This window comes from Frieseomelitta varia, unplaced genomic scaffold, assembly GCF_011392965.1.
Source record: "Frieseomelitta varia isolate USP_RPSP 00005682 unplaced genomic scaffold, Fvar_1.2 scaffold_277, whole genome shotgun sequence".
NCBI lineage: Eukaryota > Metazoa > Arthropoda > Insecta > Hymenoptera > Apidae > Frieseomelitta > Frieseomelitta varia.
The window spans coordinates 402,702-419,140 of NW_025110009.1; the positions used below are offsets into that span (position 1 = coordinate 402,702).

The 16,439-nt window shown below is 37.6% G+C and overlaps 1 protein-coding gene across 2 annotated transcripts in view; it reads left to right on the forward strand.

The window, feature by feature from the left end:
- The window catches only part of LOC122529036 (hemicentin-1-like), a 71,354-nt gene that overhangs the window by 41,382 nt on the left and 13,533 nt on the right, over positions 1-16,439 (forward strand). For both annotated transcript variants that reach the window (XM_043654762.1, XM_043654763.1), the window contains exons 2-7: positions 10,099-10,443; positions 12,126-12,437; positions 13,466-13,617; positions 13,713-13,857; positions 14,569-14,862; positions 15,309-15,698. In XM_043654762.1, the coding sequence (XP_043510697.1) occupies positions 10,099-10,443; positions 12,126-12,437; positions 13,466-13,617; positions 13,713-13,857; positions 14,569-14,862; positions 15,309-15,698 (1,638 nt within the window). The remainder of the gene's footprint in view (positions 1-10,098; positions 10,444-12,125; positions 12,438-13,465; positions 13,618-13,712; positions 13,858-14,568; positions 14,863-15,308; positions 15,699-16,439) is intronic.

Consider the following 16,439-nt stretch of genomic DNA (forward strand, 5'->3'; position numbering starts at 1 on the left):
GTATGAAGTGTTTGAATTTTCTACATGACGTTGGTACGTACATACATCTACAAACATGCGCAAATATCTTTTACTGTAGTATCTATTAAACACTTTTTCCTTATCGGCAATTTTCTATTAATCTTCTCAAATTCTTACATTTCATTATTGCTAGAATTGAGAGAATTTTACTTTATCTTATCTTTGTATTGAGTGAAGCAGTATCGGTTTGAAGCTAAACAGTTTGAATCCAAGGAGGATAACAATGAAGTAGAAGTTCAATTTTGCTAGCTTGGTAAATATTGCAGTCGAGGACTATCTCTAGCTTCTCATGTTGCGGGAAAGTTCTTCCGTTCTTAAGCTCTTCAGCTTTACAAGTTTGACTGGAGAGTCAGCCGAGCACACAATATTTAGCCTTTTGCGACATTTTCAGAAAAACAAGTAATATTCAGTCTACCGTAATATTTCAAGACAGATAATAGAGTCACAGCCAATTGTTAGCCTTCTATAATGATCTAAGACAATAATCAGTTTTCTGTAATATTCCAAGGAAAATGAATAATTATCAATCTTTTGTGATATTTCCAATTAAAGACATAATGTGATATTCAAAAACAAATACAACAATTGTCAATTTTCTATGATATTTCTAGATACATACAGTGGCGAGTCTTACCCTCTTTTTTTTTGTTGAATAGATATAATAATGATTTAATAATTTTAATGCAATATAATTTCTTGCTAGGGTTGCAATTATCATTAATCTGCTAATGAAGCAGATACAAAGTAATAATTACAATTATAAAGTAAATACAAAAAAAAAAAATACGAAATAATTACGTACTTAATCGAATGAATATAACAAACAGATGTATTTTGAAATTATAGAAAGCATGTAGAAATAAATTTAAAGAGAAAAATAAATGATGAACGAGTACGTTATAAGTATCTATTATACACACGAATATAAATCTATGTATTATAAAAAAATAGGTGTCAGGCATCACAGTACCAAACTCGACACCATCCAGACACCATCCCCTCCCCGACGAATACTTCCCAGTGTTGTTAATAAGCACAATTCTCAATAATCGACTAATTCCGACCGAAGTTCCCGCGAAATCCGATCAGGCCGATTTGCATTTCCATCGAGTAAGATCACAGCCCCGTCTGTGCATCTGCGGAGCGTGGTGTCTCGTGCACCGTCCCCGCGACGGGCTCTGTGCCTGTTGAAATCCATGCGCGTGCACTTGTACGTATACATGCAAGGAAGCGGGTAATGCGATGCATTACCGATCCGCGACACGAGGTCGCGTTTGCTTTGAATAATTACCCTAGGATCGGTGTGTAGTCGGATACGTGTTCCAGCCTGAGAACGGATCTATCCAACTCCCTCAAGTAAACGTTGATATCCGCCCAAATACGCATGTCGAATCCGTAAACGGTTCGGATCCGTCTGTTTGCGCGTAGGCATCCCTCACAACTCAATGGCCGGAGCCACGATTTGCCAGACTTGCCCGATTCGCGCGAACAATAAAAATTTATTTCTAGTAGATTGCATTTTTGAGCAGCGTGGAACAGATTGGGTACAGGTCCTTTATTTTTAGATATTTCTGGTAAGATATTTATATTATGAGAGGAAATAGTAAGGAAAGTGAATAATTGCCATTTTATGGTAATAATAATAGATAGATGATAATAATATTAGAGCTACGTTATAAGCATCTGTTACACCTATAAATTGCCAGTGTTATCCGATTTGCGCGAATGATGGACGTTTATTGCTAGTGGATCATATTTTCGAGTAGCCTGTCGTTGGTAGAAGAAATATAAAATAGACAGGCTATATATTTAGGTATTTTATAAGATATTTAATACTATATTATTAGAGTGTGACTATAATATCTATAGACCATAATGTAATATCTATAATCGATAATTCAGTGGCCGAACCTTCGATTTGTCAGAGTTATCCGATTTGCGCGAATGATGGAAGTTTATTGCATCGATTACATTTTCGAGTAGTGTGTCGAAGAAATATGGAATAGATAACGTGTATATTTAAGTATTTTATGAGTTGTTTAATACTAAAACTATGTTATTGACACGTGGATATCTATCACACTTACGATTTGTCAAATTTATCCGATTTACACAAATAATCAGGAAGTTTTATTGCGATTACATTTTTGCATAACCTAAGTGATATAGAAAAGATAGGATAGAAGTTTCGTATTTTTAGTTATACTGTATTAAAAGTATAACGTATGTATTTTCGTTTATATTTTCGTATTTGTAGTTATACTGTTAGTAAAAGGAATATAGGAGAAATATCTATTGTAAACTGTGGAGAATGTTGACAGTGTAGGACATCACTCACGTGTGAGTTTTTATATTTTTTTAGGGAGATTTTTAGATGTTTTAGAAATAGACACAGATTTTTGTCCATCCACAGCGTAAAATTTCTATTAGAGACGTGAAAATGCAAGAAATAGGAAAAAGTTTACAGTACAATAAATTGCACAAGCTTTTATTTATTTCTTTGTAAATAAAAATAATTAAAAAGTAAATATAAATAATACGAGAAATGGTTAGTAATTTATTAAAAATTACAATGTACAATACAGTTGTGCTTAAATTACATTATATTAGGAAAATATGAAAGATTCAGAGGTACGTTAAAAAAATTTTGCTGAAACATTAGTTCTGATCATTCTAAATTCTTTCACATTATTCCGTGCGTAACTTTCTTTAACTTTAAACGAAATATCGAAACGTGATTGCCTCTTACGTACGTCAGACACGAATCTGAGTTGAGAATTTGATGCTTATTACGTACATCGATTTATTGCAAATTACAACAAACAATCGGCCAGCGAATCATTGCTCAACTCTGACTTGATTGACCAGCCGTTCCTTGGTTCCTGATTATTTCGGTCACTCTGCCAACCGAGAGATTAACAAGACGATGTTGCAGGTCAACGGAGAGATCAGTCCCATAGGGAAACAGTTCACGTAGCCGCGAATTATTCGTGCACCGTGTCATAGGTTTATGACAAGTTTACTCCTACCGAGAATTGAGACGCTAGGTACCAATAGTTTCCGTGTGTTTCCGTTAAGCGATTCCGCGTTAAGTGATTTGCGTTAAGATATTTGCCTCTGACACGAGATCGACGAAAGATGATCTGACAAAAATAATTTTATATTCCGTGTCTTATCGTATCGACAATGTTATTCTATTTGCAATGATAATATCATTACCGTTATGTATTACGCTAAATACCATTACGATACTCTCAATCAATCGTATCAAGCGTACGTCAAAGCCACGCGAATAGGCGTATTTAGACAATTCGCTGTACACGACCCTTCTTAACTAACGTTGCGTTCACCGTTAGCCGAACCATTCGCTAATTGTTTCCAAGCATCCGCCGTTTGTGGATTATCGATTCATTCGGATTAAGCGAATGCATTACGAATTATTTAGCATTTGACGATGTTCTGTATTTGCCGAGACAATATTACTCCGCAGCGTTGCTAACAGGTGTTTGTTTTGTTCGGACGAGGATTAGATTGGATCCAATAATTGGATATCTTGCGTTCTCTCTGTTGTCTGCCGGTGATATTGTAGTTTGCCGAGTTTGTTAAATAGTGATTCGACGGATAAATGTAACAAGCTATAATTCATAAATCCATGTGATAGCTCGGCTGGTAATAAATGGCCATAACGTATAATAACGGTGCACGCTCAGAGCCTGATGTTTGCGAGCTTGTTAGAATAATTAATATGCAGATATTTGATAAATATTCCCATGTTCTGGACTAATATTGTACACGTGAATGATTTAGAAAGATATTTAACCTGTTTACACCGTCGCTTTGCACACTCTCAAGTCGCGGCCCAGAATACAGAAATAGGCAAGCTTCTGCGAAGTATTCCGCGATATTCCTAGTCGAACAATAGTCAGTCCTCCGCGCTGTTCGAAAGTAAAGGCACAATCTATTCAATCTCCACGCTTCAAAATTCCCTCTGCACAAATGCCCACTAATCTAATTGCAAGTCTAACAGATAACAGACAGTCGTTGAAGTTTCTTGAAACATAAAATGAAACTTTACAGCCTACAGATTTTATGTCACCGATGCATTCCGTTGGTCCAAAATAATTAAAATGATCAATTGATAATCTTTGTTAGACATTTTAACGATTGAACGATTCTTCGTAAAATAAATTGTGTACTCTCTATTGTATTATAAAGATTTTCTATTCCTTTTAGTTCTTAAACATAATGTTTCTGGCAGTAATTTTACGCCTTAGTCGTCGATAGTTTTAATGTTAGAGTTACGTCACGGAGCTGCACGGTGTTAACTGAAACATTTCGTAAATTTGATGATTTCCGAAGCACGTGTCTCGCGATACGTTGTGCACACCAGTGGCCGGTGAATTTTCGCGGAATTTTTATCGTTGGAGCTACGCCCGCGCGATGAAAAATACGATATAGCGCGGTGTTTGTCGAGAGATCGAAGGTCAGAATTCCAAAAACGACCACGATGCTTTATGCGTTTCCTTATACGGTTGTTCGGACTATTAACGGTGGTAGCTGCTTTGGCCATTAGTTGATAATCAGCCTGTTTCGTTCACGAAGATTTCGATATCGTTGCCTGAGAGTTTTACGTGCCTGCTCTCCACGCCGTGATTATTATTGAATGACCCGTTCGTTTAGCGCAACCGAGGAGCTTAAATGGTAATTTATATCTCCTGACAGGTATTTTCCAAGGTAATATTAATCATCGTCCCAGATTCCGGTTTAGAGGATAAATCTGTATGGAGTTAGATTTACTATGGTTGTGCAATGTGTGTACGTGGGTTAGAATCGCGTTCTAAATACGAATTTTAACATGTCATTATTCTTAGCGGTGTGTAGTATACGCGTTCTGTTATCTTATAATTAGTATCAAAGCTTTCGCGTGTCCGCATTTATCCATCGAGGAACAATGTTGATTCACACGAGTAATGTTTCATCTGTAATTTCGATTAATTCATATTTCGTTAAGCTCAAATCTACCATCTTTTCTTTTATTCGTTTATTTTCCTGCAAGGAAAGTGAACCTATGAAAGTAGCTTGTTTTCTGAGAATCTAACAGCAATTACTATGTTTGTGCAATGAAATTGAGAAATTGACAAAAAGTGGAAAGGTTGAAATGGTTATATTTAAAATTATATATATTATTTTACATGCGACAGTATATATGTGTTATATACGTGTTGTTCCTATTGTTTTATTTATTATTTCACGTACATTATTGCATGGTATAATCGTTAAACTAACTTTGTGACATTGTGCTTCAACAATTTATGATATTCTACTGCTATTACGCCCAATTTAAGCCGAAAACTTGTTAAATTATAGTATTGATTATCAGGCGTTAATTATGAGATGCATATTGCAGCGGGTACTGGCATGTACAGTGTTTATAGATCCCTTATAATGGAAACTAAATTCTTGCTTCCGCCAAAGTAATCTCATTGTTAAATATTTAGGGCCTGGGGCTGTGAAACACATCGTGCAATGTGTGCACGATGAAGCATGACACTGAATTTTCTGTTACGATGGACTTTTGAATAATTCTCTTTGGATATTAAACCAAGGAGCAAGTAATGCACTGGAAATGAGTAATACGAACGAGTTTCCTATTAAAAAATTTAAAATTTATAAGATGCATATGGAAAATATATATAAATGAAACATTATACGGATATTTCTCGATATACTCATATTGTATCTATAACTGAAAAAGATGAATGACAGGTATTTGAATCATCATGGAGAAACGATACATAAAAATTACTTAGTTAATATATTAGAAATAATATGATGGAAATAACATGTCAAATAAAATTTCTAAATACCCAAGGAGGCATTCTTCTATGAATGTTGCGAAATTTAATAATTTTCGTAAATCCCTTTTAAAATTTATAGTATGACGTTGTAGTTTCATTATAATGTTACAATTTCATAATTCTATAATTTCTTTTGTGATTTATTTGATTTCTTTCTTCCTCGTCGTATGTAACAATGTTTTTATACAAAGTTACTTTCTTCTTCGCTTCATTTATTTATCTCGTTGTTTTCTCAATGACCACACTCTTCATATAAAATCTCTAAATTTTCGTAGGTTATTCTACATAGTGTTATCTGCAGAGTACTACCCCGAATATACAAAATTACTACAAGGAATGATGAACTGATCCGTCCGTTATATACCCGCGATATCCTCAACAACTTTTAAACTCAGCCCAACGTGCCATTCTCCAATCGATCCTCGTTCGCTTTCATCCACGCTACTCGACACCTTCCATTTCCTTGACCGTTTCTTGCTCGTCGAACGCGCCACTCCCTCTCCCCCGTTCGATTTCGCGGGCCAGAACACAACGAGAACGAAGAAAAAAAGAAAAAAGAAAGAAAAAAGAGAAAACGATGGACATTCATGGAGTAAATCGATAGGGTCGCGCGTGATTAATCTCCGGGCGCGAGCAACGCTCGGGCAATTTCCCGAGTTGGCGTTGTATCTAAGGTGGACGAGGGAAAGGATAACGAGGTTGGAGCGAGCGCGGACGATTGATGAGGTGGCTATGAAAGCCAATAAAATCGCGACGCCATCGCGGCAACTCGCGTGAACCTAGGGGTATAAATCGGCAAGTAGGCCGATTAATTGGCACTGTCTACGCTTGTACACTCGCTTATCACTCGTCGTTGATTGTACGTGTGCAAACTTTCATTCTCCTGGACCTGCGTCTTGATTGGAAATCGAATCTCATTTTCAGAAAGTCGCATTTTCAAGCACGCTCCTGTTTCTCTGTTGCGCGATTTTCAAACGTTGCGTTTTCCCAACTCGACAGTACTCACGCTTTATGAAAATGAATTTTCTTAATTTTCGTTCTTGTGACTGGACTGGCAGAAAAGTAGGATGTACGTCTTGAAATGTGATTAACCTCGTTTTAAATCGCAAATTCATCGTGTAATCTGACACCTGATCGTTCAAACTCGCTTTAGCTCAGAGAATGTTCTTAGTGGCGAACGATTTTTAGTATCATGATGAATCACGTTCTCGTTCGCATTCAAACATGCAGGCACGTCAGAGTATTTATTGCAAAATGAATTCGAACATTCACGTATGTTACATTTAGATATTTGTTTATCGCTCGTATAAACGAATACAATCTTTGAAACACTGGGGACTCTGTAGAAATTCCGAATTTCCAAGACTCGAGTACTATTTCAGAGACAAGCATCGAACTATAATACTTGTGGATTTTCGTTTACAATTTTTAGCAAACAGTTTTACTTCACCACATTGATAAACGTACATTCTCCATATTATATTAATTAAATATTAAGATACATTTCGATCGTTATCCTCACATATACACGTTTATATATATATATCAAGTTTAATATATGTATATATTATATTATGTTCTCTATTTCTAATATTTTATTAATTTTTATAGACTGCGTGAATTCTCTTCATTTTTATTAAATTTCCCACAAAACGCATAGAAATCTGCGAGTATATTTTCGCGAAAGCTGTAGCTACGCATCGTGCAAATGCATTCATTGGAATATTTTCACTTTCGAGCAGTATTCAAATTCCACGAAACGAAACTTGTTTATCGAATTTGACTCGGATTTGTAGATACATGTTGGGACTTGACCCCATCCCCAGCTTTGGTTCGGCCAATTTGCAGTAACTCGGCTCTCGGTCAGTGACTTACTAAAACTGGAAATTTGCGGTTGCGGTAAGAAAATATACGGGATCCAGGGGCGTTGCAGTGGCCCTTGTATATCTCAGATACATCACGCTGTTCCCTGTTTGGAAGTTGAATTAGGAGGAAAATATATGTAGCGGCGGGAACTCGCGTTACACGAGCGCGTGTTAGCATGCCAAGATAATAGATTTGGAAAAATTGCTGTTTGTTTGGAAATGGAACAGAACGTTCGCGATTATCTGACTTTGTTCGAAATTTAGAGATGGAATTCATTTATAAACGTGTATATAGTGAGACATACAGATAATCTACATTAATTCAAATATTTAAAAATAATTTCAAACGTAATATTTAAAACAGAAAACGAAAGTATATTTCGTTGGTTGGGATCAGATTATATTATAAAAAATACTGATGAAGCATACTTTAGTTTTAATCAGATAGGAAAGAATCTCGTTAAAAATTATTCTCACAGTTGGACACTCGTTCAGTTCTTAAATCTGTTCGTTACAAACATAATGGAGAGACGTAAATCTCCCTCGTCAAGAAATATCCTTAGATCAAGACGTTGATTCACTCAGCTTTCTCTGCGTGAAGTACCAAAGTTATCCAGTTATTTCTATTATTTCTCGAAAGAAATATTCCCAGTCGTACAATGAAACGTTCAATTATCATCAGCATTATAGCCCGCCGTAGAAGAATGAAACGGAATCGCTCGACGCCCCTATCATTTCGCCGCGTACGTTACAAACGATAAATGACAAAAACACTAAATTATCTCTTCACGCCGAGTGAAAACAACATCAGCAAAGAAACCTCTTGAAGCCCCCTCAGCCTCGAGCTTTAAAACGCCTGAACCGCAGAATGAAAGAATTAAAGAACATCAAACAAAGAGGGTTGTTCAAATCCGACTGAGTGCTGCGGTGGGGATAAGAGCCGAGCCAGGGAGAACCGTAACAGCTTTCAACGCGTGCCCATAACTTGCAAGCGTTGAAACGTTTCGCCCCAGTAAGGAACCCATTAGATATTCAGAAGCCGCGGAAACCACCGAAACGCTCGTTTTTCATGCATAACCGAGTGTACGCCGAGACAATATTTGATAGGGTCATCTGTCGCCCTCTGAATATTGCAAGAAGATGCCTACTGTCTAAATACAGCCGTAAAAATTAGTTTCGTATCTTACGTTGTCTATCTACCGCGATTCCCGTTAATATTCGGACATTTGAACATTTAAACTGTTCGCGAAGGAAGCTTGAAGACTCTGTTTTCAAAGTGTCTTCATTTCAAGATGTTTTTAAACCACGTAGTGGATGAGCAAGTGAAAATACGTTTCTCCTCGGAAATTGTTTTCAATTGTCATACTATGTAAAAGCATTGGGAAATTTGTTTCGCGACCGAATCTGCGACTGATTCGAGGATCAAAGTCTCTCTCTTACGACAAGTCCTGAAAATTTTCTGCAGGTTTTTCTTTTCCTTGAATTCCTTGAATCCTTAAATTTTCGCCGTTTAAGTCTGTTCTGGCGCAGAACAGAACCCTCCGAGGCGTCTTGTCAGGTCAACTCCTACAAGCCTCGGCCCTGCCGAGAATTGCCAGNGGACGAGACACACGCAGTCCGTCAGAGGACTGACCCCGCGTCAGTCATACATTCACCTACATTTACACTCAATTCAGTCATCGTATTTGTTGAGAATAAACGTATTTATTCTACATCACGTCTTCATTCATTAAAATATCTCTCCGGAGGCTGTAACAGGCACGACGAGAGAGCGACGAGCGAAGCGGACAGCAACTAACGTTCAACACAGCCGAGCTTGCCGTAACAAAGTCTAATATTGTATAATAGCGAAACAAAAGAGTCGTACGTCAAGTTTCGTGAGAATATTTATTGTAAAGGAGAGGTTTCAATCTTCAAACCTATTATTGATTCCTGAAAAGATTTTTCAATGCTTTCACGGTGGATTTCAGACTTTATTTCTTCACAATTGCTTACCGTCATCAAGATTAATATCAGACAGACGCGTAATTGTACAAATCTATTTATTTCACTATTATATTACAACGATTTATATTCGTAGAATACCTCGACACACGTATCAAAGGTTAGTTAAATTACAAGCGTACCAATATCTCGTTGGCTACGAAATAACTTCTTTGAGTGTTTCGTCGAGTGTTTTGTTACCAAAAGTCACAAAGGACAGACTACGTTTCGATGTACACGCACGCGAAATATTTCAAAAGGAAGAGGGCGTGCCAATGTTGTGTTGATCCTATACCGGCGGTGATCGATCTGCGACACTGTGTGCCATAAACGCGATCGAGAACTCTAACAATATCTGCGGTAATTTTCAGTACCGATGCTGAATGTGTCGGCGGTGGCTGGCTTCAAAGCTCAAATACCTTGCGACATCGATCCGGCAAGCAAAAGCGAGGTGGTGAGCATGGTTTTTTGGTACAAAGACGAGAGGGACGGCGACCCGATATACAGCATGGATGCTCGCGGCAAATCGATAGCTCAGGCGAGGCTTTGGTCAGATCCATACGTATTCGGCGAAAGGGCGACCATGAGGACGAGCGTGGAGCCCGCGAAATTGGAGATCGATCCCTTGGAGGCGGACGACGCGGGGGTGTACAGGTGCAGGGTGGATTACAAAAATAGCCCGACGCGAAATCAGAAGGTTAACCTCACGGTGATAGGTGAGTGCGTTCTACCTTTATCTATCTATCTTTCTCAGTTCCCTTCTTTGTTTCTCTTTTGATCATCAATCGCGATTAATTGCTTTCGTACCGAGAGTCAATACCATTTGCGACGTTGTCGTCGCTTTTAATTTCAAGCTTTCTACCTTCGAGCTTGTTCTCGATTATATTGTTTGACAAGGGTCGGTCTTGACACTCGGTATCGAAAAATTTGGGAGAATTTGAATGACGAATGGACTGTGGATTTTCTTTTTTTTTATGCAATTTCGAAGTGTGTAATATGCAGAAATACGTAAAATACTCGAAGCATGGTTAACATGTTACACAAATATTTGATTGATGAAACAAGTCTCTGTTTAGGTGCTATTCTTTTCATTCTTTGTTTAATGATAATATATGCAGTAATAAATTGTTATTACGACATGACAACGTTTTAAGTAGGGATGCAGAAAAAGAATGAAATAATTCTTCTAAATGTAGAAAGAGAATGAAAATTTAATCTTATGGCAAAATTGTTCCAAACTCGACTAAAAATTTCACATAAATATGAAAATATATTTTTTTCTAAATATTTTCTCTAGAAGATGTTAAAAAAAAGACTATTTTGTAAGATACTAAAAATCAGACTTTCGTAATTAAACTTTTTACGAAGAAAAAAGTCCACAAAGTAAGGAAAAACCTTTGCTTCTTATTATCGCGAAAATAAAGAAACACCACAGAATTGGTGTATAACAATCGTAAACAACCAGGATAGCATATCATCGTTATTTAACTGTAACAATGAACAAAAACTTACTAAGTTATGAATTTCTTGTTACTGTTGGCCAACAATGCTAACACGATTTTGAATGAATTAATTGGACAGGGTACAAGAGTTCAACAGGTACTATCACGGCAGTCTTGCGATGTTCTTGTTACGGGGATAAAGAATTGTTCGTTTGTATACATTGTTTCTTTTTTCTCTCTCTCTTTTTTTTTTTTTTAAATAACATGCGTCTTCGTTTCACGGTGTGTCACCTCCAGCAGTTTTATCATGCGAATATGCAGCGTGTGCTTAAGCAAAAGCCATTTACTCGTAATTTAGCACTGCTTCGTGGCGGCGGGATCATTTATGGTGTTTAATTACATTCATCTTGCTAATACCAGATATGGTGTATTTCATAGCCTCTGTTTCTAGAACAAGAGATAACGTTTAATGGCAAAATGTAGTAAACAAAGCGACGAGCATCTGGGAATTTTCGTCACTTTTCTTTCAATTCTTGTGAAATTAATGTAACGTTAATAGAGCAGTTTATAAGGGAGATACCAGCGAAGTGTTGTGAAAGTTGTAAAATTTTTCGGTAAAATTGCGAGATTTTTATTTATAGCGTGATTTGAAGCATCTCGTTATTAATGGTTGAAATATGTTACAAGAAGATAAATAACATTGGATGGTCTATTTGTATGTTATTTTAACTCTCTTCATTTTGAATTACAACATAAATTTACAAAAAAATTGTTCAACAATCAAATCAAAAAAATATATAAATAATTCCAAGATCAAGCAACCTGAGGTAAAATCTAAATTTTTCTCACTCTCAGCGATACTGCTTAGCTAGAAGATTAGAGGAAGATTAAAAGGTCATAGAGGGAAAGAGAAATACTTGCAAATACTGACTCACGTGTCATAAATCCACTTTCAGTGCCACCAAACAAGCCAGTGATTTACACCGAGGACGGTAGAAGTTTGGCGAAGGTGTTGCAGCCGTTCAACGAGGGTAGCGTGTTGTCCTTGTTGTGCGAGGTAATGGGGGGTTCACCGCCACCGAAGGTCACGTGGCATTTCGAGGGAGAGATAGACGACACGTACACATTGGAGCACGGGGACATCACGATAAATCGTCTCGACATCACGAACGTCACGAGGAAGTTCCTCAGAGCGAGGCTAATTTGTCGGGCGAGCAACACGCATCTCGTTGCTCCTCTTACCTCCGAGATTATTTTGGATATCAATCGTAAGTAAGAAATTATTTCAGCTTTGTTAACTGTCGGTATGTTAACGATATGTTCACCTCTCGTTAAGAGCTAAATCTTCATTCGCTCAAGCTTGTCAACAAACTGTGTCGTGTTCGTGGGTACTTGGTGACAATCCAAATATTCCATCTCGAAAGACTGGATTAGGTCGATGACTCGTTCGTCGTTAACGTACAGTCTGGTCATCATTTTACATGGTGTTTTACATCGTTTGAACAAATTGTGTATAAGATAGTTAGAAATGGGACAAAATTTATCTATATATAGCATTGGAAAAACTCATCGAATCCATTCAACGTGAAAATTGCTAAATTTTTATTAATCAAACTAGATCGGAGTTCTTATTTCGTAACATAAATTTCAATAAAAGTAACTCTTCTTTCCCGTTTATAATATCATTTTCTGAGTGACTGTATGTATTTATATTTCATTAAATATATTCATATTTATTTATATCTATAAATCTATATTTATACTTGCATTTATATTGTTTTAAATTTATATTTCATTGTATAGTTTCAAGTATAGTTCCACAGGAGTAGTTCCATTTCACGTTTTCCAATTTCGCGTGATAAACATTATATGATAATAAAATAATAATAACAGAAAGACGTTTATTAATTACATCTTCATACCGTCACTCTGCAATTTCATCGAAAATTCATTTTATAAAATTCATTTTAGTATTCCACGGAGGCGAGTAGAAAAATTTAATTATCCGGAATTGCCGGTACACTCTGAAACGTTTCCTTTTACGTATAAACCTATTTCTCCCTTCTGCAGCCAAAACGATGAAGAAATTTTCAAGAAGAAAGATCTCAATACTCGTAAAATTCTATCGCCTTCGTAACTGCTCCGTAACGACGTTAACAATTTCATTGAAACATAATAATAAAAAAAAAAAAAAAAGAGAGAAAAGAAAAGTTGTATTTCACCGACGAAATATTCGTGCGAAATCGCAATTTGAAAGGCATCCGGTATCGATTCAACGACACTCTTTGAATTTCAGTGAAACCGTTGGTGGTGAATATTACGAACAAAGAAGCGCACTTGTCGGCGTTAAAAACCTACGAGATTGAATGCGCCAGTTCGGGTTCCCGGCCAGAAGCTGTGATCACCTGGTGGAAGGGAAACCACCAGGTCAAACATATGGCCAGAAATGTGAGTAGAACATTTTTGAGCCTGTGCCGACCGCGTCTTAATTCTGTGTCCGCGAGACAGGTGAGACGTGAGCTTAGATTCTGAGTTCTTCGTAGTTTGCAGATAGTCCGAACATCACGAGAAGCGTGCTGAGTTACGTGCCGACTATGGAGGACGATGGAAAGTATCTGATCTGCCGGGCAGAGAATCCAGTTGTAACTAATAGCGCTCTCGAGGATAAATGGCGATTACTTGTTCACTGTGAGTAAAGTGGATTTAAACATGAACCGTTCAAACGCATGATTTTTTTTTTTTAGATATGTAGATTTGGAATTAATAAGACGGGATATTGAGAATTTGCAACGGGGATGCATTTAAGGGATGATCTTTGTCAATGTAATATAAATGAGCATTTTTTAAATTAGCTTTCCTTCCTTAGAAAAGAAATATTTTTTATTGCTAAATTTAAATATCTAGAAACAGTACTTCGTTAATAGTACTTTCGAAAATTTATTTTTTGTATGTTGCTAATTATCAATATTTGGTAATATTGATAATACTATATTTAAAACAATATTTAAAAGTATATACTAGTATATACCTCTTTCATACGTTTTGCATAAAGATTCTTTAATTATCTGTATTTTTTTTTATGATTCACTTTTTTATTCCGACAAGTGTTCAGTCACTGTTGTGGGTGTAAGATTATTAAAAAAAAATTGTGCCTTATTCCAGCTGCATATTAAAATTTTAAAATAAACGAAACGGGTTAATATCGAATTGAGTTCATAAATTGGATCTGTAACTTTTATAATTTCTAGTAAATTTCCTGATACAATATTTATAGAGTATGACATTTATAGAGTCAATTTTGAACAATCAAAAGTTCATGCCGTTTGATGCTCACGTTTCGGGTCGTAAATGATAATAATATATAGTCACACGTTGATGTATTGCGCGTGAAATTCTCAGATGCGCCAATAGTGACAATCAAGCTAGGTTTGAGTCTGAAGGCGAACGACATAAACGAAGGCGATGACGTCTATTTCGAATGCGACGTTCAAGCGAATCCGAAAGCGTACAAGCTAGTGTGGTACAAAGATGGCAAGGAGCTCCATCAAAACTCGACTGCACGAATTTTTCTTCCCAGCGGGCAATCTTTGGTTTTGCGAAGCGTGACTAGAAATTCCGCCGGCGAATATTCGTGTATGGCAGTCAACGTCGAGGGCAAATCCACCAGTAGACCAGTCACATTGGACATAATGTGTAAGTAAATTTACAACATACGTATTCTTTTTCAATTGATTATCCTTTTAACATAAAAATTATGGAATGAATGTAACAAAAGATTTTGGGCGTGTGAATCATTTATTTCGCGAGGAAAAACGCTTGGGTAAATTCGTTTCTCAGTCAAGTGATAATGTAATATACTTGAATAAATATAGATACGGAAAAATATTTCTCTTGCAAGGAATTCATTTTTTAATCAAGTAACAACGCAATGAATTTGAGAATAATATTTTATCTATCTCTAAATTTCCAACAAATGTCAGCAATTATCACCAAGAAAAAAATTGGCGAAGCGCTTACCTGTTTCCTTGAAACGGATCAGTTTCCACCTTAAAAATTATCTGCCACTCGAAAACAACGAAAGCCACGCAGTCTAGAGCGAAAGCTGACAAATCGAATCGTGCTCCCGTTCTCACTTTCAGACGCGCCTGTCTGCAAGGACGGCTCGTCCACTCAAGTTGTCGGCGCCCTGAAGCACGAGACGATTTCCCTGGTGTGTGGCGTACAATCGAAACCGCCGCCTATCACTTTCCACTGGACGTTCAACAATTCCGGGGAGCTGATGAACGTCCCGGCCAGCCGATTCACGCAGGTGAAGCCGCTCAGCCTGATCACCAGCCACTGGCACGGCTCCAGGTTGAATTATACACCGGCCAACGACATGGACTACGGGACGGTCGCCTGCTGGGCGAAAAACAAGATAGGCGTGCAAAAGACGCCGTGTCTTTTTCAGATCATCGTCGCCGGGAAACCTTATCCCCTGCAGAATTGCACGGCCCTGCAGTCGACCGGTTCGTACGCGTATCGAATGGGTAAGTGACACCATGAAACATCCCCTGCCTTTACGACCTAAACGCCGCTAACTACGCCGTTACATACGGTCGTCATAGAGAGAGAGAGAGAGAGAGAGAGAGGATACCGTGCTCGCACATTCGATAGCTTCGTGTGTGTGCTGTGTTCAACAGCTTGTTTTCCGGCGTACCCTCGACGAGAGAGACAAGGTGTTCGGTCGTGCGTGAAAACGATCGTGAAATTAGGCGACCCCTTTGGGGATCGATTGCCGCACGCTTCGAGGGGCTGCACGGTTTTTCGTTACAGGAAAGCGACACGGGAGATGGGGATGTTTGACGCTGTTTGGTCTTGGTCCGACCGGCCGGCACGTTAAACGTTGTTAGGCTACTTTCCCGTCGTTTTATGTCCATTCCTCCTGACGTTATTTTCGGGCGTTTGCTCGGAAGTTCGGACCACCGGCATTTTCTTTTTCGGACGCGATCGATCTTTTTTTTTTGGCATTCTATCCCTCGTGCAATCTTTTTCACTCTAACGTTGATTTTCACGAGGAATGTGATTATTCTAGCTGCGAGTGTCATTTCTAAACGCGTGTAATTAATCGCAGTTGGGAGCATTGTGCTCGAAAATAAAATATTTTCTATTTTTCTGAAGGAAGACGTCTTTTGGGATTTTAATATTCTTTTGCTCGTTTTTGGTTGGTTGCGGCATATCGTAATTCGGGATTATTATTCCATTTCCTCTGGAATGTAGAGGAAAGATGT